This window comes from Zootoca vivipara, chromosome 5 (genome assembly GCF_965207765.1).
Source record: "Zootoca vivipara chromosome 5, rZooViv2.hap1.1, whole genome shotgun sequence".
NCBI lineage: Eukaryota > Metazoa > Chordata > Lepidosauria > Squamata > Lacertidae > Zootoca > Zootoca vivipara.
The window spans coordinates 24,516,702-24,540,241 of record NC_142588.1 but is presented as its reverse complement, the minus strand read 5'-3'; the positions used below and the strand labels follow the sequence as shown (position 1 = coordinate 24,540,241).

The following is a 23,540-nucleotide window of genomic DNA, read 5'->3' as shown; positions in this document are numbered from 1 at the left end:
TGTATTCAATTAATAGAAATGTTGAAAAGCTTTCTAGTACTCACATCATGTTGATTTTGAGCAAATTGAGTAGAATGAATAGTGACAAAATACTATTATGTAACAAACTTCTCATGTTAGGGTGCAGATTAATAATGGAATTATTGTTTTATATGTGGCATCAATGTATATAAAGCAGAAACAGGTAATCTATATTTCAACTGTAGATTCCCCAATGATACACTAATACCACCATCTCCCCTCTTAACTTTCCAGCAGTACCTTGTCTGCCTCTGCCAACAAAATGGTTCAGGGAGAGAACCTATATATATATATATATATATATATATATATATATATATATATATATATATATTCTCTCATGCTGCCTTTCAGAAACATTGGACATTAGCTAACCATAACATGTTTGACACACAGTTAACATCGAAATGCAGTTTAAATTGTTCATGATTTTGATACTTATGTAAGTTGTGTATTTTGTTTTGTAGGCTTTCTTTTAGTAAGAATGGAGTGGTTAGGATTGATGGCTTTTCTTCTCCTGATCAGTATGATGATGAAGCAATGAGTTTATGGACACATGATAATTATGATGATGATGAAATTGACCTAGAAACTTGCAAATACATCTTAGACCACATAGGTGACAAATTTTGTCAGTTAGTGACATCTGAGAAAACAGCCATGTCCTGGGTCAAAAAGGACGGTAAATATCCAACTTTTTCTGAATAACTCTGTTCAAAAGTTAGTTGCTGCTTTTTAATGTGGCTCATCCACCGTGTTCTTCCTTGGGAATCTCCCTATTGCATCAAAATGTTATTTTATTGTACTGTTGAAGTGGCACAGGGTTACAAAAATGTATTGGGATAAATGTCCAAGTCACGAACAAGGCGGGCTACCCCAAACTTAGTTGTGAGGAAGAGTGGGATATAAATTTAGTAAATAAAATTAGTGTGGGTTCCATTCCCAATGCAACAGCAGCCTTGCTAGCTTGATTGGTTCCATAACTTTACTTTTCTTTTGTAAAAAAAACACAACAAAACTATTTAATGTGATGTTTTGTAATTATGGGTTGTCTCAACTGCATCTTTATTGGCTCTTTAGAAATGAATGCACTTTTATTAAAAAGTGCAAAACTATACAAAAGAATCAAAGTGTGGGGCAAATGTACTTTGCAAATCAGTCTTCCCTGAGCTAGTATCCTCCACAGGGTTTGTACTATGACTCCCATCAGCCCAAGGAAGCATGGTCAGTGGTCCTGGATGATGAGAGTTGCAGTCTGGAGGGCACCAAGTTGGGGAAGGACACTCTAAATCAAACAGGTTTTAAGCTGAAATTTCATTTATGTGCTATAATTTTGGAGTTGTTTGCCTTTAAATTTCAGTACTTGGTCTTCTGTTTACTCTGTATTCCAGCCAAAATAGCTTGGAAGAGAGCAGTCAGAGGAGTCCGTGAAATGTGTGATGCATGTGAAGCCACTCTGTTTAACATTCACTGGGTCTGCCAAAAATGTGGATTTGTGGTCTGCTTAGATTGCTATAAGGCTAAGGAAAGGAAGAGTTCTAGAGGTCAGTGCACTTTTTGTAAGAACTAATATAATTGTTTAACATTTTAGAACTGCTTGTTTGAAGTTTTAGGTTAGTTTCTATTTAATCACAAAAACTGGATACAAAGTAAAATCACCACATGTGTACAATATTCAGCTTTGCGCTGTTAAGGAAACCACCACACTTATGATTTCCTTTAATATGAAAACAATGTCTGATGTGCATAGCAAAAACTTCAGAAGTGTGACTGTAGGTTGTATGTTTGGAAGACTGATCTAAAATTACTGTGTTTAATTGAAGTTAATAAAAAATTGTGATTGATTCTATGATGTAAACTGTTAATGCCTTCACAGATAAAGAATTGTACGCCTGGATGAAATGTGTGAAAGGGCAGCCTCATGATCATAAACATTTAATGCCAACCCAGATCATTCCTGGAACAGGTAAGATCATAATGAAGGTCAAAGCTTTTGTATCAATGAATATTGGTACTGCATTTCAGGATTCATAGCTAGCACTGCAAACTCAGAGGTATTGTGTCTCTTTTCCTAAGATGGAAGATATTTCACAGTGTGCTTGAGCCTCAGAAGGAATTGTGCCTTCTGCAGGCTACTGTCAAGCCTTCATCTGAAAAAGCACTCTTTTGTAAACCAGGCCGTAGCTGAGGTCAGAATTTTAAGTATAAAATTATAACTTGTTTTGTTCCTGGTCATAGTTTATAAACTTTTATAGTCGGTGAGAGCTGAGGCCTAATTGGAATGATGGTTACATCAGTGTTCCACATGGCAGAAGTGTAAAGTATGGATTTGTTCAAAAGCTTTTTAAAGGATTTTACTTCATCAGAGTTCATGGTATAGACCAGGAGTGGCCAACCTGGTGCCCTCCAGATGTTGCTGGACTATACATCCCGACAGCCTAAGCTAGCTTGGTCAGTTTTCAGAGATAATGGAAGTTTTAGCCCAACAACATCTACAGGGCACCACATTGGCTAACTTGGTATAGAACGAGCACCTAGGGTACTCCTGGTTTAAATGAGTTTAACTGGAAATGCTTTTTTGTTTCTTTGATTAGCTAGTGATGGTTCTTGGTGCATTTTAAATACATTTTGATTTTACTGTATGTTTAATTGGATTATTTATGTAAACCAACGTACCTGCAGCAAGTGGCCATTGCTGTATAAAATGTGCAGTTGCCCTCTGTCTAGAGTGGGAAAGCAACACAGAAAAAACATGAAGCGGCAGGCCAGCATTGCTTTTAAAGGTTGCAGTGTACAGGAAATGTTGTTTTAATGATGGTCATGCTTTGTGATCTCTGTATATTCCTGTGTCGTGCCCTTCTCTGCCTTTCCCCATTAAGTATCCCTCTTGTTTGAGTCCATCAAATTCTGCAGCTTACCCTATGTAATAAAAATGGTACATAACCATGTTAACAGATTTAAAAAAAACAAACAAACGACATATCTAAAAAAGTCATGTTGAAGATAGCTAGTGTCAGAATTTTGCTGTTTATTTTGGGGGTAAAATTCTGAAATGTGTTGGCAAAGGTGGAACTGGTCTCTATTCTCTTTGGTGTGCAGATGCAGATGAAGTTTGAGGTGGTCAGCTTCAAAACTGTATAATTCATTGTTTTCTTAATATTTTATAGTATTAATGGAACTTCTTGAAGCAATGCATAATCTTAGAGAGAAACATGAGATTAGATCCCATTGCCAGTGTGCCAGCAAACAGAATTTACAACCTGGCAAGTTCCCTTCAATGAACGGTGTATCTCAGGTAAGGCCACAGCTTAGTGATCAAATATAATTTTGTTAATATTTGTTATGACACTTTGAGATGCACAGTTGCATATGCTATTGACTTTCAGTGCTGCTTCACTGTGCATCACTAAAGCATAGTTTACATATGCTGCATTATGCTGCAGGGTCTTAAAGTAATTACTGTTTTATCATATGCAAAGTGCTTAATTGAATTGTTGTGTCCTACAGATTTTGCAGAATGTCCTTAATCACAGTAATAAAATTTCTCTGTGCATACCTGAGTTGCAACAGCAGAAGGCATCTCAGAAATCTGAGACAAATGGTAATACAAGCCCAGGAAGTGACGTGAGCACAGACAGCAAGTTAACTCCTCCTGAATCCCAGTCACCACTGCACTGGTTGGCAGATCTAGCAGAACAAAAGGCCAGGGAAGAAAAGAAAGGTAAATAATGGGATTTGTTGATTAGAAAGCAGATTGCGGGTGAGATCCAATATAACATTAGCACAGGAAGTTTGAGAATCTTAATTCTGTTCAAGCAATAGCACACAAGCTTAACTGTCACCAATAACAACAACAACGGGTTGCGTTAGTTGCACAACAGCTTTGACAACAGCAACAGCAGCAGCCACAACAGCAACAAACTTACTTGTATCCCGCCCATCTGACTGGGTTGCCCCAACCACTGGGTGGCTTCCAACATATAAAATCATAATAAAACATTAAACCTTGAAAAGCTTCCCTATATAGGGCTGCCTTCAGATGTCTTCTAAAAGTTATATAGTTACTAATTTCCTTGACATCTGATGGGAGGGCGTTCCTCAGGGTGGGCACCACTACCGAGAAGGCCCTCTGCCCTCTGACAAGAATAAGACTCCCATTGGATTCAGCTATTGTGCTGCACAAGATTTCTCCTAGTACAAGAGTGGAGAACCAGTCACCCTCCAGATGTTATTGGACTGCCATTTCCGCCAGATGCAGCAAGTGTGGCTAATGATCAGGAACAATGGGAGCAATAGCCCAACAACATCTGGGGGCAACAGGTTCTCGACTTCTATGCTAGTGGGATGGGTGGCTGTTGTGCAAGCAGGCTGCCACAGAATAGACCTCCTTTACATGTTAGATTTCCGTAATGACAGGTGTTTTGCAAGATTACCCGGTTTATCGTTAATCATCATTATGGGGACCTACATTATCATTAAGTTGGTCGTTATGTAAACTTTCCATGTTAAGAAAATGGTATGTGGCATGGGCAGGAATGAAGAGGATAGGAAGGAACAAATGGTCCTTCTGGAATAAAAATAAATCTAATGCAGACTTTCAGTAATCTCATGGAATGAGGTAGTACTAGAGGGCTTTGCTCCAGAGGAGCTGTGCATGAGTCTGCAGCAAAAAGACCAACCAATATGATTCAGCTGCTTGTTCATACATTCATGTTTACAACGTTTATATGGACAGTGTGGTTACAGTATAAATAAAGCAGAAGTAGAATAATGACTGGATATACTGCAAGAAGAGGAACTGGGGAGGGTGAGGCGTGAAGGAGTGAAGCTTTAGTGCAGGGGTGTCAAACTCAAATTCATCGGGGGCCGCATCAGCAGTTTGGTCACCCTCAAAGGGCCGGTTGTATCTGTAGGACTATGTGTCCACTCTTTATTATCATAAATTATTGTCACTGCATTCAATTATTACTGTTTTTTGTAATAATGTAAGTAATAACTAGCTCTGAAAGCAGAAACATAGTCAGAATAATGGCAAGTAGATATTCAAATGTACAATTATTGTACAATTTATTGAAAAATGATTTTTGGTAACTGCACTGGGTGGTGGAGGCTCGCTAGGGTTTCATGCAGGACCTTTGCAGAGCTACTAGTACCTGGAGATGCTGGGGTCCTTCTGCATGCAGAACAGATGTTCTGCCAGTGAGCCACCACCCTTCACCAAAGGGACTGGCTGAGGTTGACTCACTGGAGCTGCTCTCCTGGTTCCAGGGTTTAAGGGCCAGAAGTATAAAGCAGCATCCTATGTTTCTGAGGAGAGGGAGAGGGAGGGAGGGAGGAAGGAAGGAAGGAAGGAAGGAAGGAAGAAAAGAGGTAGTGGGAGGGAGAGAGGAAGGAAGGAAAGAGGGGAGAGAAAGAAGAGTAGGAAATAAGGAAGGGAATAAAGAAGGAAAGAAAAAGAAAGAGGGAGAGAAGACGGAGAGGGAGAAAGAAGGAAGTAGAGGGAAAGAAAGAATAAGAATGAGGGAGAGGAAGAAAGATAGGAAGGAAGGAAGGAAGGAAGGAGCAGGAGGGAGAGCGAAAGAAGAGTAGGAAAGAAGGAATAAAGAAGGAAAGAAAAAGAAAGAGGGAGAGAAGACAGAGATAAAGAAGGAAGGAAGGAGAGGGAAAGAAAGAATAAGAACGAGAGAGAGGAAGAAAGAAAGGGAAGGGGGGGGGTCGCCGCCTTGATTCAGCGCCAGAAAAGAGCACGAAAGGACCCAGGGGCAAAAAGCATTTCCCGTGCAGCGTGAGGCAGCGGGTGTCCGTTTTAGGAGAAGTGCGTAAAGCCTCAGAGTTGCACGTTCGTGAGGCTGAGCCGCTGCTGAGCTCATGTTCATGAGGCTGAGCCGCGGTAGGAGGAGGAGGAGGTGAGGCAAGAGGAGGCGGAGGCGGCGGCTTGCCAGGTCGGTGCCCAGCAGCGCCGTGCGGAGAGTCCCGAGCCTCTGGGACGCAGCAGTGCTCTGTAGCACTTTGAATCCTCCTCCTCCTCCACGCGGCGCTGCTGGGTGCTTTGTCTGTGCTTCAGTAGCAGCAGCAGCCATTTCCAGGCGCCGAGCCGTGGCAGGAGGAGGAGGATTCAAAGTGCTACAGAGCACTGCTGCGTCCCAGAGGCTCGGGACTCTCCGCACGGCGCTGCCGGGCGCTGACCCGGCAAGCTGCCTCCTCCTTCTCCTGCTGTGGCTCGGGGCGCTCCACGCAGCGCTGCTCCGGCCGCCTTTCTACCCCCCCGGCCCCAGCTGTTTGTTGGCGCTGCGCTTCAGCAGCAAGGTCCCGCTGCTGGGTCCCGCTGGCTGGGGCGCTCGGCGGGCCACATGGTGAGGTCTGGCGGGCCGGATTTGGCCCCCGGGCCTTGTGTTTGACACCCGTGCTTTAGTGTTTCATTAAGATAAAGTATTTGTTTACTATGTAGCTCTGCAAATGCCTGAACAGGCTTTCAACTTAGCCACCTTATTTGGTCCCTCTCTCCTTTTACAGATCGCTTCTTAAAACTGCTCAGAGGTTTTGTTTACTATCAAGCAGTATATACATTTTGTTTAAATATTAGCAGTAGTAATACAATGCTACTTCTAAGGAACAGCAGAGCTAGATGGTGTTTTCTCAGGAATCCTGGGAGAGGGTAGTGAATATCCCCTGTGCAATATTATCACAAGAAAACCTAGAGGATGTGCTGCATCATATGCCTCTTTTCTTCAGCCCTCATTCAATGCCCTCCTTGTTCTGGTCTGTGAGCAAGAAATGCCATCTGTAACCAGAAAATGTTAAATACAGAAGGATGCCTAGGGGCATAGAAGAGGCTGTGGTGAATATGAATTCTTCCAGCATATTTTTTATATATTTGAACCACAATCCAGCACACAGGCACATTTGTGTGCACTGAAGTCAGTGGTTGGAAGAGTGTTGGATTATGGTCATGAGATTCAGTATCATTCAATATAACTATAAATTACTTTATCGCTTTGAGATTGGACGCAACAGCTTGCCAGAAAATAAAAGTAATTTATTTCTCACCAGACTACTATTAGTGTTATTTTTCACACACAAAAATGAGAATGGGGGGCGGGTATATTTCTTACTGGATTCCCAAAACATTAGGATCAGATTCATATGAAAACCTTGTTTCCCCAATATGTGAATGGCCCCCAGACTTGCATACTTCTCTTCCTGCTCTTTCATACCTGTAAGAAGGTGTCTAGAAATCTTTGCTTCCACTTCGGAACTATCTTTGGTTCCTTATGATGTGTGAACTCAAGGAACTACGGTTTGCTAAGCTATGGTTAGTAAGAACAGGCCAGGATCCTATTGTGGTCTCATTCCAGCTTTTTCTCAAATCATAGTTCTTCTGACACCTCCAGGGGACTTTGATCAGTTTTAAACCAAATGTGGGTATATATGGCCATTTTGTTCTGACATGGAAAGGTGAAGGGGAGGAGAAAATTCCTAAGACCAAGGATTGTCACAACTAATTCACATTGCAGAAAACTGTGGGTTCCCATTGTGTCTGAACTGGTCTTGTTACTGATTGATATATGTCATCATTCACAGTTTGCTATTTTTCATAAAATAAAAAGCAATGGAAACTCCATATTTTTCAGTCTTGTGTGTTAGCACCTTCTGGAGGCATCAAACTAAACAATTTATTGTATATGATAGGAAAACCATATGCAGATGGCATGTGTTTCCAGCCTTTTTTTAGTTACCATATTTGTCATTTATGACAGGACACTCAACAGTCACAAATGCCATTTACATAGTTAAATAGGGTCTAATTTGGAAGATTTAATCATCCCCATGTATTCAGGGAAATAATACTATTATTTATTAAATTTGTCTACCACCCTATACCCACAAGCCTCAGGGCAGTTCACAGGATAAAATCACAACATATAAACATGAAATAAACAATCAAAATAAAACCCAATAATCCCCCCCCCAATAAAGCAATAAGCACTACAAGTAGATTGTTGCCATTGTGAATTGCAGGCAGCTAGTATTATTCATGTTGTATCATGGCACAATTATGTAAGATTAATCCTTTTTATTTTAGAAAACAAAGACTGCCCTCTTGGAAAGCATACAAAGGAAGAGCAGGACCAAGACAGTTCAGAATCTCTTAACTACAAGATGCCAACTCCTTTGTCTCAAAATAGCGAGCAGGGCTCAACGTTACGAGACTTGCTCACCACTACTGCTGGAAAACTGCGTCTCGGCTCTACAGATGCTGGCATTGCTTTTGCACCAGTTTATTCTACAGGAACTGCAGTGAGTTTGTTACCAGATGCATTGCGCCAAATGTTCTTGTGTGAGAAGGGCTTAAATATAGCTTAGAGAGCAATGTCTAAATGGAACTGCTTTCACTGTATGATACTTGTCATAGAATGAAATTGTATACCTAAGAGCCTGGGCATGTCCAATGCTATTATTTGGAATTATCTTTAACTGCTCTTGAATTTTTTTTCACTGCAGAACAAGGGGGCTGTTTTTCATGAGTCCAAAGGTTCCTTGGACATGTGCAGTTAGTTATGCAATTCTCTGGATCTCAGTCTGCCATTGTTCCCCTTAAAAAGTTTAGTTATGAACTAACTTAGTTAAAGTTCAAACTTATTAACAACATTTTAAGGTTCTTGTCTATGCATGTAAATATTACACAAGCAATTCACTAAAGAGTTAAACTCTTTTATTGTCTTTTATTGTTTGTGTAAAAATCAGAGGGGTTTGTATACATTTGTTATCAGAATATCACTTTTTAATGAATGAGAATATATATTATTGTAGTTTTCAGTTTGATCGCACTATTGATTATTATTAGCATAGCACCCCTTCTATAGTCTGATAATGAAAGGTTTCCTCCTGATAAGTTCAATATTGCTTAAGTCCTCATTTTATTTTTCCAATAGAGTAGCAAAGGTGGAAGGACGATGCCAAACATTCTTGAGGACATAATTGCTTCAGTTGTAGAAAACAAGATTCCACCAAATAGAACACCAAAGATAAATGTAAAATCTGAAGTGAAGGATGAGCCAAAGGATGAGAGAAAAAATATTACAGATGATTGCAGCACATTGTTCAGTGATGTTCCACATTCATGGCTCTGTGATAAACACATTTTGTGGCTCAGTGATCATAAAAACAGCAACAACTGGAAACTTTTCAAAGATTGTTGGAAGCAAGGAAAGGTATGTTTAAAATGCCCTTCAGCACCTAAAAGGGGCTTATGAGACAGCATGCTTGCACCTTAATTTTAGATCTGTTGTTGGATTTCATAGATTCATAGAATTATAGAGTTGGAAGGGACCATGTGGGTTATCGAGTTTAAATGAAGAGAATCCATTTGTCAGTGGATGCAGTCAAATGTGGCCTGAGGATTACCACTTCCTAACGCTTCAGCCAGAGTCCCTCACTAACTGCCACATGCCTCATTATATATGGTTGGTAACACAGATGCCTCATTTTGTCTTGAAGACTATTCCAGACTAACTGGGGGAAAGGAAGATAAGGATTATGCAATATCACCAACATGGCACCTCATGTAAATTTTGCAATACTTCCTTGTCATGAAATAGTCTTCAGAACAGTATTTTAGCTGTTAGGAAGAGGAAAGAACTACGGTATAACCCACAACAGTAGCAAGGATGTAATATCAGAGAGTTCTTGGTCGCTGCTGACAAAAGTGACCAGCCACATAGCTCAATGTATTATCATTTTAACGCCAGTCTTGAAGTTAAAACATAATGCATTAACAAAATTTTAAGCGTGGGTTAAGGCCAAGAACATATTAAATACTGAGAATTATGGACCAATTAAAGTGTTCCCTATTAATGTTTGTTGTGCAATATTACCTCAGTATATATGTGTAAAGATCAACCTAACAACTCCTTTTGCACTCCCAGTTAGGAAGAAAATTAACAGGGTCCTAGTTTTAGTCTAATGGTGTTGAGGTTGGTCAGTGGGCACAGGGCCGTCTTAAGCATGCCCGGCACCCTGGCGCGCCGGATCCCTCCGGTGGGCCCCCCCCGCCCCGTTTCCCAGCACAGCGGGCTGCCGCGGGCGCAGCTGCACTGCGCCACCCAGCCTGCCGTAGGGTCGGCCCTGGGCCAGGGGGCGCTGTCTGCCCCCTGTTGCGCCGCCCTTGCGCACGGCGGAGGCGGCCCAGGCCCGCACGCCTCCGGAGAGCGGCCTGAAGCCGCTGAACAGCGGAGGCGTGCCTGGGGCAGCTTCAGCCGCGCCTCTCAGCGGGCGCAGCGGCGCCCCTGGTGGCCTGGCGCCACCGGGAGCGGGCCTAGAGCCGGCCCTGAGTGGGCAACATCTGGTGATGTTTTTCCACTTGTGCAACAGAAACCCACTTACAAAACAAGGCTTGTGGTTTCTCTTTTCTCTACTACAGCCCCCCCTCAAAAAAAACCTGCTCTGGAGCATTCAGTAATTCTCTGGAGAACATTTAGGGGGGTGCAGTGGGGAGGAGATGAAGAAGCCCCATTGCATGAGCTGATGCACACTCACGCAATGTTGCATCTTACTATATATTTCTATTGCTGGCAAATTAATTGCTTTTAAGTATGAAATCTCATTATGCAGTAAGTAGCAGGTAAATTGTTTTATTGCTATTGTTTTGAGAGTAAATTTGAACTTCTTAATAATTCATAGAGGGTATTACTAATGTTTGGACTAATTTTCAGCACTTTGTGGTACAAACAGAAGTCTTGCAAATCAGCATTTAAGAAAATGAGTTGAGAAATAGTAGAAAGAACTTGAAATGTGAGACAAATGAAAAGAGTAGAAACTCTGAAAACCATGCTTTGTTACAATTCACATGCCTAAATGAAGATGTCCCAGTATTTATTGATGAACAGTTAATATTCTAAACTTCTGTGCAGTGAAGACAATATGTCCTTTCAAGACTGATGGAAATATGCGCAAATCCATTTTTAAAGTGCTCTTGCTTATTTCCTTTCAGGACTGATGGAAATATGTGCAAATCCATTTTTAAAGTGCTCTTGCTTATTTCCACTTTTCTGTTTTCCTTTTCAGCCTGTATTAGTGTCTGGAATGCAGAAGAAACTGAATGCTAGCTTATGGAAGGCAGATATTATTAGTTCAGATTTTGGTGATCTCAAAGCTGATCTCTTGAATTGCAAAGACAGCATTACTTCCAGTGGCAGTGTCAAGGAATTTTGGGATGGCTTTGAAGAAGTTTCAAGTATGTTGTGCTTTGTATAGGACTATAACAGACCCAAATAAAATACCTATCTATAATCTGGAAAAATAGGATATCAGAGAATTGTGGAGGTCCTTCCTTTTTCATTATTTGCCAGAGAAGATTTAGTTTGGGACAGGATGCTGTTAATTGTCCAAGAGTTGATTGTGTGCTTAATTCTTTCCATTCAGTTTAGTTGAAAAGTATTTAACTTGACAGGACCCTCCCTCTACATAATATACTAATGCAAAATAAGCCTTAGTAATATTTCATAATTATATGTTCTGCTTATTTTGTTTTAAAAAGAAAAACCTCAACGTGAACCTGTAGGCCGCTTCCTTGATTAAAAAAATTCAGATCAGACACCAATTACTTCCAGTGACAGGCATGAGCATGTATTGGAAAATATCTGTATTGCTATATAATAGTGTGCCCAGGTGGCGCTGTGGGTTAAACCACAGAGCCTAGGGCTTGCTGATCAGAAGGTTGGCGGTTTGAATCCCTGCAACAGGGTGAGCTCCCGTTGCTCGGTCCCAGCTCCTGCCCACCTAGCAGTTCGAAAGCACATCAAAGTGCAAGTAGATAAATAGGGACCGCTCCGGCGGGAAGGTAAACGGCGTTTCCGTGCGCTGCTCTGGTTCGCCAGAAGCAGCTTCGTCATGCTGGCCACATGACCCACAAGCTGTCTGCGGACAAACGCTGGCTCCCTCGGCCTATAGAGCGATATGAGCGCTGCAACCCCAGAGTCAGACACGACTGGACCTGATGGTCAGGGGCCCCTTTACCTTTACCTTTTAGTGTGCATTTTGCTCTATCACAAGATACTTTAATGTTGTTTTTGAAAACCCATTTTTCACATTTAACAGTATAGTATATACATTCAAATATCTTCCATTCTGTATTTCAGTCTCTAAAATGCTTAAATGTTTAGTGTGTGTGTGTGTGTGTGTGTGTGTGTGTGTGTGTGTGTGTGTGTGTGTTTTATACATTCAAAATTGGAGTATACAAAATTTGAGTATACAACCAAACAGAATTGCAATGTAGTATTAACTAGTAGAGCAGTTTTAATATCAGGTGTCAGAGCCAAAAAAACGGTGTTTCAGGATCCCCCCCCCCCCCGATGTTGGTAAATGCCTTATCAACCCTATTACTCCATGATCAAAAAGATGGGATATCTTCTAAGTTATTATTATAAAAAAATTCCTGTTTTCGCCCATCTGGTAGCACACTCACTGATCTCTTCACTGTTTGCAGAACGGCAAAAAATTAAAAATGGAGAAACAGTTATACTTAAGTTGAAAGACTTTCCTTCAGGAGACGATTTCAAGACCATGATGCCTGCAAGGTATTTAGTATTATTTAGCTCATCAATTGATGGGTTGGGCTTTTTGTTTACTGAAAAATTATTTATGTTGTTAATTTTACTCTTATTTTGTCAGATACGAAGACTTATTAAAATGTTTGCCACTGCCTGAATATTGCAACCCAGAAGGAAAACTGAATTTAGCTTCATACTTGCCAGGTTTTTTTGTGCGCCCAGATCTAGGGCCCAGATTATGCAGTGCATATGGTAAGTAACTTACAATACTGCTTGTGTCAGGTCAGGGGATTATGTCACCTCATTATTAAACACCTTCTCGCGTTTGAGTGGTTGGAAGAGCCAGAGACACAAAAGTGGTGATGAGCATGAAGAAGGGATAAAGAGGTTGGGGGAATCTCAAAGAAGGAGCAACAGGTGGAAAGGTTAAGAAAGGCAAGTTATAGGAAATGGAAGAATCAATAAATTTGAGAGGGTCAAAGCATGTGATAATGTGTTCATGGTAATATAAAGAATGTTTTATAAAAGGGAGTTACAAAGGTCAGTTACCTTGGCCACTTAAACGAATTCCCTGATGAAAAAGGAGGGAGTATACATGTTCATATTCAATGTACATTGAGATGAGAGAAAACACATTAATGCTCCTGATGAAAGTGAAATAATTGGGTGGTATCCAGGTAAGTTTTACTCAGAGTAGGTTCTTTGAAATTAATGGGCCTAACTTAGGCATGTTCATTAATTTCAATGGGTCTCATCTGAGTAAAACTTAGTTGAATAACACTCTCATGGCTATCTGATACAAGTGTGGGCAATTTATATCAGACTGCTAACTCCTAATCTTATACATTATAAAAGCAGTATTTGTTTAAGAAAACAATTTCACAGGAAAACATTTTACAAGTCTATGCTAATTTGTGAAGGCCTTAAAATGCCCTTCAGCATATTCTATATATTCTGTTTGAAAAAGGTGTAGCTGCTGCTAAAGATCATGATATAGGAACTACAAATCTTCATCTTGAGGTATCTGACATGGTGAACATCCTTGTCAGCGTTGGCATAGCAAAAGGGAATGGCGTTCCTTCAAAATCAGGTAAAGTAAAAATATTACAATATTTATTAAACAGAAAAATATGAGTTGACACAACTTGCTTAGCAGCTGTAAATGAATCCTAAATCAATCCCACTTGATGCTTTAACAATCCTTTGGTGCTCATTCGGATTAAAGGACATTTTCCCCCCCCCCCCCAAAAAAGAATTTTTTTTTTGCAAAGTATTATTGGATATAAAGAATTAAATTCTAGGAAGTGCTTATGGAGGGGGTTTGGCAAAGAAAAACCTTTCTGCCCGCCACTTCTCACTGCACTTCCCAAGACCTTCGTAAAGTCCCTCCTCAGGATTAGGAAGCCCTCCTGAATAGGTTGAACTGTGGCACTGGGGGAGGGTGAATTGCCCCAAACTGGATTCTGGCATTTTCCACGGAGACACAGAAAGCCTTTACGTAGCAAAGAGCTTTCCCCTGGTACTCTTATTGTTGTAGATTTGTTCCATTATAATTTTTACTTGGTGAATGTGGATTTGCTCCACCCCGCCCCTTTTTGTTATGGAGGGAGAGATTTATGGTAAAGTGTTTAATCTAAAGGAAGAAGCTCTGGAAAGTAATTACATTTCTGAATTCCCAGTGGTATTAAAGAAGTTTGAAGAGGAAGATTTGGATGATCTTCTAAGAAAAAGACTGAAAGATTCAAGTGAACTGCCTGGTGCTTTGTGGCACATTTATGCCAGCAAGGATGCTGACAAGATAAGGGAGTTTCTACAGAAGGTTAGATTTACAATGAATGTATATTGGTATTATTGTGTATGAGATTTGTGATGGGCAAGGGCTTGTGTTCTGGGTACCAGCCACTCTGTTCCATCATCCTTCCCCAGGTTTTCCTTCCTTTCCCCTAACAGTCAGCCAAAATTCCTTGCGCACTGAGCATGCTCAGAACTCATTGAGTTGTTGATGGGATCCTTCATTTTTGGGGTGGGGAGTGTTGGATACACTTTTGCTCACTCTCAGGAAGTGACTATCCAGACAATGAGAAGGTTTTCTTCCCTTCAGTTGCATCTGTGTTTCTCTGCCTCCCCCAACCTGGTGCCCACTTGATGTTTTGGACTACAACTCCCAAGCCAGCACCACTAATGTAAGGTATTGTTGGAGTGAGAATCCAAAATATCTGAAGAGCACCACATTGCGAAAGGCTGCCTTAAGATTTTTCTTGGAAGCTTTGTTCTAGTTCCTCTACCAGGTGTAATCTGGTGGACAACTGCTTGAGACAGAGCTTCTTTATCCAAGAAGCAGCAAAGCTATGGAACTTGGTTTGATCAGTTATTTTTCTAGCTCTGTTTTGGAAGTTTTGGGTTTCTACTTTTCATATATATTCATATATATATACATATGTCTTTGAGTAAAGTTATTTTAGATTACGAGCCAGTTGTAGAAGCCTCGACCAAAAGTCAGGATATAAATATTTTAAATAAGATCTCTGAGATAGGGCCCAAGCAGTCTGTACGAGACATGGGGGAGGGAGCAGTTTTTCCCCATTTCCCCCTGAGGGGGGAAACTTTTCAAAGTTTCATAGGAGAGTTCTGAAACTGAAACTGTATTTATGTTAAGAAATAAGATGTTAGAATGAAAGGATTTTGTGAACATAGATATTACTTAAAACCACACAGCATTCACTTTTGCTTATAACATATTACAGATGGCAAAAGAACAAGGTTTAGATGTTTTGCCAGAACATGATCCAATACGTGACCAGAGTTGGTACGTAAACAGAAAACTCCGTCAAAGACTTTTTGAAGAATATGGAGTAAAAACCTGCACTCTAATCCAGTTCCTTGGTGATGCCATTGTTTTACCAGCAGGAGCACTTCACCAGGTAAAAACACCAATTTATTCTTACTAGAGTCACTAGATACCTCAGACAAGCTGTTGTAATATTTGGTGTCCAAGAGTAGAGCAACCCAAGAGGATGTGTGAAGGTGGTAACAGGTGTGTGTGTGTGTGTGTGTGTGCGCACACACACACACACACACACACACAAATTTCCTATCTAATCAGCTGGAAAATTTGAATGCAACTGTTGGGTTTTTGAATGCATACCAGGGTTTTTCAGTGATTTGGAAAACTGTGATCAATGCACACTGGCTTTTTTTAAAAAAACCAACAACTTTTTCTTGTTTGCCCAAGAACAATTCAGAATGTTGTTTTTTGTTTTTGTTTCTTGCTCAGGTACAGAATTTTCATAGCTGTATTCAAGTAACTGAAGACTTTGTGTCTCCGGAGCACCTTATACAGTCATTTCACTTAACACAAGAATTGAGGCTCTTGAAGGAAGAAATCAATTATGATGATAAGCTGCAGGTAACAAATGAGTGCTTGTCATAACTCCATTTCTGATGAAACATTAGTCCTCTCTCATTTTAACTTTGAATGTGTGCATTGAATATGAGACGGTAGTATCACTTTCATTTGTGATAGTTTCACGTTTGCTTGTCTGAGCATTTCCATGTGTGTTTGTTAGTTAGTTAGCTAGCTAGCCAGCCAGCTAGTTATTAAATTTCTAGATCGCCCTTCATTCAAGGATCACAAGGCAGTTTACAATTGAAAAATACATAAAATGAAAACCAGGGCTAATTCTGCTTATGGCCACTGTAGCAATTAAATAAGCCTTTTTTAATAAGAGGGGGGAAACTATGTATTAGGTTCATAGTAAAATGGACTCTCCACTTCCCCCTTCCCTGTAGAATTAGGACCCAGCTGTGTATGTACTGTATATGTAAAATCCTATACAGTAGATGTATTTTAAAATACAGTTTAAGCTTTTGGAACAGTACTGTATAGGGAATTTTTTAATGTTTGATGTTTTACTGTGTTTAATGTTTTGATTTGTTGGAAGCTGCTCAAAGTGGCTAGGACAACCCAGTCAGATGGGCAGCATGTAAATTATTATTATTATTATTATTATTATTATTATTATTATTATTATTATTATCATCATCATCATCCAGAATAATTCCTATACAGGAACAAGGTTATGGGCTCTGGCAAGGCCATATAATGGTATGACAGGTGCACATCTTGGGCTTGTATATGCTCACTCTACTCCAGGAGTCGGCAACCTAAGACCCATTGGCCACAAGCAGCCCATGGGGGTCGTTTTACTGGCCCATGAGCTGCCCCTGAACTGAGCTGCCCACTCGGTGAGTCCCCACGAGCTGCACTAAACCAGCACAGCATGGGGACTCACTTTCGCAGCGCCGGAAATCGCGTCTACGCAGACGCTGGAAATTGCGGGCACGCCCAGTCACACGTGCCCGCGATCCAGGCCACAGAGGGGGCTCCGCAGCAGTGAACCGGCCCAGGAAAGGTAACCCTTGCGGACCCCTGCTCTACTTCCTCTCCTGTTTTCCCTGGGGAGAAAGTGTCATATAATTGGCCAACCAATTGGGGTATCCTGAACTTGCTCTGTGCCCCCACCCAGTATTGTGTTCTCTCCTTTAAAAGAACAGGCTTAGACCCCATGTGAGCTAAGGGCCTTATACAAGTTATAGAAGTGTTCTTAATCTTTGTACCACTTGATTGTAAACAAAGAACCTCCAAAAATTACGCAGTCTTTTTTCCCTTTCAGTGTTTTCCTCTCTTATGCCTTCCTTTACATTGTCTGGTACTCTGCTAATCACCAATCTCTCCAAATTTATTTTTGCAGATTAAAAATATTTTGTATCATACAGTTAAGGAAATGGTGAGAGCTTTGAAGATTCATGAACATGAACTAGAAGATATGGAAGAAAATTAAGTGTGCACGCTCTCTGTCCTTTTTGGGTCAGAAGAACGTATTTTATTGTGTGTTTTTTCTTTATGATAAAAGAAATCTACTCACTAATCTAAGCTGCACGAACCATCAGTGCCAAGAAAATATATTTGTTGTATTTTACTTGCTACTGATGCTGCAACAAACTAGCTTCTCATCACAGCTGTTGTGATTTAAATGAGGTTTTTTAAAAAAAATAAAAAAAAGAAATTGGAAATCCTAAGTAGCACTCTGCTGCTCTGTATTATACTGTAAATGAAATTTTCAAAATGTCAAAGATTTAAGATGTATTTATTTTTTTGGGAAGAAAACACAGAATTCTATGCTCTATTGTTGATCAAATGTAAATGTGATTTGTACAGTTTGGTTAAAATAACTTGGATATTTTTCACTACATTGAGACAGTTACTGTGAGAGTAGGACACAAACACCAGCTATTGCCTGCATTTGGGATATTGCTGAAACCGCACAGCAGTCATGATCTGAAAATTACTGCCAAATAACTGTAAACTTTGTACAATATAAAGTATATAAAATAGATATTACAGACACTTCAGTATTTTATTGAAGCTATTCAGAGTACAATTAAAACATTTTCAAAAAGGTGTAATTTATTTAAAAATTGTCTCATTTTGGTAAAATTTATGTGAACTTTTAAAGCTAAATATTAAACTTAATATGCTATGTAAATATATACATATATACATTCAATGATGTATTTTTTTAAAACATTGGCTTGCTTTAATTTGTTAAAAGTGCGTTAAACATGCTTTGTACATTGAAGGTTGAAAGGGGTTTTACATTTTCCATTAAAAGGACTTTATCAAATGTTGTCTCATTGTGTGTGTTTTTCATGTTTTGTGGCATATTTGTTAAAAATGCACATGTCTGAGTCATTCATTCATTCAACAGTGGTTGCAGATATCTGTAATGTTGACTATTGTAAAAGACAGATTGTTGTGTGTTTAATTAGTGTGGATCTTTCTGCCCTCTCCAGGTTTCATATGAAACTGCTCACATGTGCTAGAGCACAGTTCAACTGGCTGAGCCAAAGAAAGTTTATCTAATGAAGAATAAAAAATTTTAAATCCTTCCTTGTTATGTATTGTCGTTAATTACAGTTCAAATCACCATATTAAAAAACCTGGACTTTTATTATCAGTTGGGAAGATTGCATTTGGCAGACTCATAAAATATGACAAACTCCTTGACAAAATTTTGTGCTAGGAAATGATAGTTATGTAGAAGCTCACATTTACAAATAACCATTTAAGAGTTGAAGTCTTCACACGCTTTCCCCACACTGGTGGGATAGTGCATATTTTACAATATTTTGTGTACTTCTGAAGCACAGTATCCCAATGACTGTATTTAGAGGTTGATGGGTAATAGTCTTATTCTAAGTTACCCACAAAATGGGTACACAACATAATTGAAGTTTCAATCCATGTTAAAATTTGCTATCTAATCACTTGAAAATGTTCTACTTTAAATTCCATCTGTAAATTTGACGTGACATTGTTTAGCCAAAGTTTTGGCAAGGTTTTAGGCTTCTCTGATAATTGCATCAGTTAGGGGCTAACTACATTATTGAAATACAGTAAATGCACTTTTCAACGATATTCTAATTTTCCGAGTTTCACCTGTAGTTGTTCCTCTTAGTCAATAGCCAAAGGAATAAGAATCTTTAATCTTACCTTGACATAACAGGCCTTGAAGGAAGAGAAGGTTACCATCGCTAGATGCGTGTGGAAGATTGGGCATACCCTGAATTTTATGTGAGAGATCCTTGATAGTACACATAAGATATAGTTGTGTCTTGGGGGATTACAGCTCCTCCAAGTGGCTGTGGAGGAAGTCCCATCCTCCTCTTTAAAGGTAAAGGACCTCTGACAGTTAAGTCCAGTCGAAAACGACTCTTGGGTTGCGGCGTTCATCTCGCTTTACTGGCCGAGGGAGCCGACGTTTGTCCGCAGACAGTTTTTCCGGGTCATGTGGCCAGTATGACTAAGCCGCTTCTGGCGAAACCAGAGCAGCACACGGAAACACAATTTATGTTCTCGCCAGAGCAGTACCTATTTATCTACTTGCACTTTGGCGTGCTTTCGAACTGCTAGGTTGGCAGGAGCTGGGACCAAGCAACACGAGCTCACCCCATCACGGGGATTCGAGCCGCCGACCTTCCAATCGACAAGCCCTAGGCTCAGTGTCCCCCAACCTCCTCTTTAGGCACTTCAATTAGAATGTAAAAGAGGTACCAGACAAACACGCTTGAATTTAGTGTGATTTCCTATTGTGTCTAATGAGCAAATACCATCTGCCTTAGAATATTTGCATGTTAATTCTCAATATGTAGGGAGGGAGACCTGGGGGTGGGTATGGATACGGTAATTGTGGTTAATACGTTTAGGTAGACCTACTGTGTTGATTGCAATGTTTCCATAGTAACTAATACATTTTAACTAGGAAAGTGAGACCACAAACAAACAGAATGTGGCAAATATTACATGATAGAACCACATGATAAAAAAATTTCCTGTTTAGTCTGTTGCATATGTGTTTTCAGCTACAACCTAGGCAAGAGCAAAGGTAAAACACACAAATGCATAAACATGTTGCGGACTTAAAAAATTAGAATTGTAAGGCCCAGTTCAGACATTCATTCATGTGGAAACAATCTTGGTCTGGTGGAGTTGGCAGGTTTACAAGGCAGTCACTTGATATGCTTGATATGTGAAGGCAGCACTGTATAGGGAAGCTTTTTAATGTTTCATGTTTTATTATGTTTTTATATGCTTGGAAGCTGCCCAGAGTGGCTGGGGCAACTCAGACAGGTGGGTGGGGTATTATTATTATTATTATTATTTTATTATGGCTTTAAAATAGGTTGCACAAATTGGACCTTCATATTCCAATCCACATGGTGGAATAATGTGTGCTGTTTCCCCACCACCACCATATTTTGACTGTCACCACCCAGTTCTTAAGTTTCTGAACTGGGCCCGATATTGGTGTATGAAACTGCCTTGTGGCTACAAAACCTTAACTATTAACCTAGGTAAATGCTGAATCATTGAAGCAGCAGAGCTAGAGCTAAAAGAGGATGTTGGACTGTTGCCATGTAAAGCAGGGATGGCTGACCTGTGAAGCTCCATTTGATAGACTCCCAGCTCCCAACAGACCCAGCCAGCGAGGCATCAATGGTTAAACTCCTAGGAGTTTAACAACACTCTCTGATCCGTACCCTGTTTCTCATATTTTAAGACATACCCATAAAATAAGCCATAGCAGGATTTTTAAGCATTCAAGGAATATAAGCCATACCCCGAAAATAAGACATAGTGATAGGCGCAGCAGCAATGCCGGCTGCGGCAGGAGGAGGAGGAAAAAAATAAGACATCCCTTGAAAATAAGCCATAGTGTGTTTTTTTGAGGAAAAAATAAATATAAGACATGTCTTATAATATGAGAAACACGGTAGTAACTCAGCTGCAGATTTCCACTTCTCAGGTAACTGGTTCAGCTCACATGCCATATTTTATGCCAGGCTCCAGTTGGTGTTCCTTTGTTTCTAGTAGAAAACAAATGTAGATCCAATGACCTGAAGTCAGCCCATGCCTGATATAAAGTATTGGTTAATCTGTGTATCACTCTGCTGTTGATTTAAAAGTGCCCAGGTTCTGCTCATGCCTGAAAGGAAGTCACTTCTTGGCCTGCATCCCACCAAGAAATTTTACATGCATGTGCAATGTTAGCGATACTGTCAAATATTAAACAGGTTTGTATAAGAGTTTAGAATTGACTCCGTTGTAACAGTGAGCTGTGGGTAGCTGGTGCTGAAGAAACAACATTGTCCTTTCCAGTGTACTGAATAAACCGTTTCAAAATCGTCTTTGCACTTTGTGTTTCTTAGTGCTCTGGGATGCTTCATTAATTTCTCTGCTAGAGCTAAGTTAGTGACTGTTTCCCAATATTGTGTTAATAGATTTCTAGCTGAAGACATGAGAAAGATTAGTAAGTCCTTAAACTCTACATGCTGATGGTCATCTATAAATAGGAATTCCATGAATTCTTGGCCCTCACCTGCATTTCATAAATTGTGCTGTGCTCTTCTCCTTTCCTTCAGACCAGATGGTTATTGTATACACCTGAAAAATGCAGCTCATGCTGGAGTGATCAGTAGTGGACTATGACAGTTGCTTCTGGTGACTTTCATGTGTAAGAGGTACATACGCCTGTTCAGTGCCGTGCCTTTTCTTTACAGCTGGGATAAGACAGGTGTAGCGGCAAATAGGTGAACTTAGTAAACCTTTTCGCCTTCAGCACTCTTCTCCCACTTTTTTTTAAAGCAAAGCTGCTTCTCTCTCAACTGTGTGTCTCCCAATCCTTTTATCTGTTGAAAGTAACATTAAAATTACATGGATTGTTGCAGTTGTTACGATTTAACACCAAATTTCTTCCCAGGACTATGTATTTGTTATTTTGTGATGAAGTACAGGTGCCACCAATTTTGTTCTCTGCTTGCTTGTTTAGCATGACTCATATTTTGGCAAAGTATGTGTCTGCTATACTCATAGACGCCATTTCTGTGGTCTAGGTACAAGAAGTGGTTGCTGTGGTGAGCAAACAGGCTGAGCATAAATGAATGTCTGGTCCCCCCATTTAAATTTGATGGGTGCAGAGATCTTTAAAATCAAATACAACTTCCAGGTTCAATCTGTAGTGCGTCCAGCACAGCAGTGTCCTCATTGCCATCAAAAGATTTCCATCTAGATCTGCAACTCAGAAGCAGCAAAATTGCTTAAATAAGATTATTTTCTAAAACCTTGAACCAACTCCCAGCCCTGGTCCCAGAGACCATGCATTTAAATTTTCACCTAGCCAGCTCTCTAATTTTTAGGGAAATGGTAAAAATAATATTGTTCCTGAGGGTTTTTGCCTTTTTAGAACTTGGCTATAGTATTTTATAGATTAACAGCTGTTGTGACTATTTGTGTCCAGTCTGCCATGGACTGTAACACTGAATACACATTTCATCCCCTTTATTCTTGTGCTTAGCACTTTTTAACTAAAACTGATGTACAATATATTTGAGAAACAACTATGAAATAATGTATGTAGCCATATCTCACTCCTACTTCCCTTAACGTTCAAATGAAGTTTTGTTTGGTATGTATGTATTTAATTTGTTGAAAGAGCTAGGGCAAATAATGTATTTGATTTATCTTTTGTTTTCTTTCGTTTAAAAAAAGAAACTACAGCACTTTTTAAAATTGTTCCAGGAGTCAGTGTTGGTACCCTTAGGCACTTACCAAAGGTTTGACAGATTAGTGATAGCAGAAAACTTCCATGAAAAAAACTATTATGAAACTTTCAGTCTTCTGTGCATCTGTAGTATTAGAAAGCACTTTCGGTTGATACTGAAAGGCAAGAGGTCTGGCTTTATGAACTGAGCTTGGACCTATTATGAACCCTGAATTTGCAACAGAGAGAATACCCTAAGCCTAGCAGATGTGCAGGGGTTCCCCAAGGTAGAAGGGGGAGGGGAACTCACTGAATTGAGTATTAGTAAAGGTGCAGACCGCCTTTCACCATATGCAATCTTGCACCAAACTAGGTGTTTCCATTAATTCCAAGTTGCTATTGATACGTAGAAGCGAGAGCCACCCATCAGCCCCCCCCCAAAAAACCTGGTGTTTGTATAGCTGTAACCAGGTGTGTCCTTCACTGACACACACACACACATCCTTAAGAAAAAAATGTAGCTGTAGTGATGGATGTTCCAGTATTTACCCTTCAACAGGAATATGGAAGTTCTCTCTTGAGATGAGTTACTCTTGCACAGGGATAGGGACCCTGTGGCTCTCTCCATGTAGTAGGATTCTATCAGTCCTACCCAAGAAGGCCCAAGACCCAGGGATGATGGGTGTTGTAGTCCAACATCATCTGGAGGGCCACTGAATCCCCATCCCCGCTCATTTTCTTATCTTTATGCTCTCAACATTCTGTCAGTCCTGGGTTTTGTTTTCCGCTTGTTCACAGACTTCTGCAACCACTGGAAAACCTGTCTATAAAAGCCAATACATTATTTTTCATTAGCCCTGTTAAGGTTACA

At 40.1% G+C, this 23,540-nt stretch overlaps 1 protein-coding gene across 3 annotated transcripts in view; it reads left to right on the top strand.

Moving 5' to 3' along the window:
* Window positions 1-18,519, top strand: part of JMJD1C (jumonji domain containing 1C) — a 115,434-nt gene extending 96,915 nt beyond the window's left edge. For all 3 annotated transcript variants that reach the window (XM_088669506.1, XM_035138460.3, XM_035138462.3), the window contains 15 exons: window positions 489-703; window positions 1,413-1,565; window positions 1,898-1,987; window positions 3,189-3,316; window positions 3,529-3,742; window positions 8,105-8,319; window positions 8,955-9,233; window positions 11,086-11,254; window positions 12,506-12,596; window positions 12,691-12,821; window positions 13,537-13,659; window positions 14,249-14,388; window positions 15,314-15,490; window positions 15,844-15,975; window positions 17,321-18,519. In XM_088669506.1, the coding sequence (XP_088525632.1) occupies window positions 489-703; window positions 1,413-1,565; window positions 1,898-1,987; window positions 3,189-3,316; window positions 3,529-3,742; window positions 8,105-8,319; window positions 8,955-9,233; window positions 11,086-11,254; window positions 12,506-12,596; window positions 12,691-12,821; window positions 13,537-13,659; window positions 14,249-14,388; window positions 15,314-15,490; window positions 15,844-15,975; window positions 17,321-17,410 (2,347 nt within the window). In that variant the 3' untranslated portion in view covers window positions 17,411-18,519. The remainder of the gene's footprint in view (window positions 1-488; window positions 704-1,412; window positions 1,566-1,897; window positions 1,988-3,188; window positions 3,317-3,528; window positions 3,743-8,104; window positions 8,320-8,954; window positions 9,234-11,085; window positions 11,255-12,505; window positions 12,597-12,690; window positions 12,822-13,536; window positions 13,660-14,248; window positions 14,389-15,313; window positions 15,491-15,843; window positions 15,976-17,320) is intronic.
* The last annotated feature ends 5,021 nt before the right edge of the window (window positions 18,520-23,540 follow it).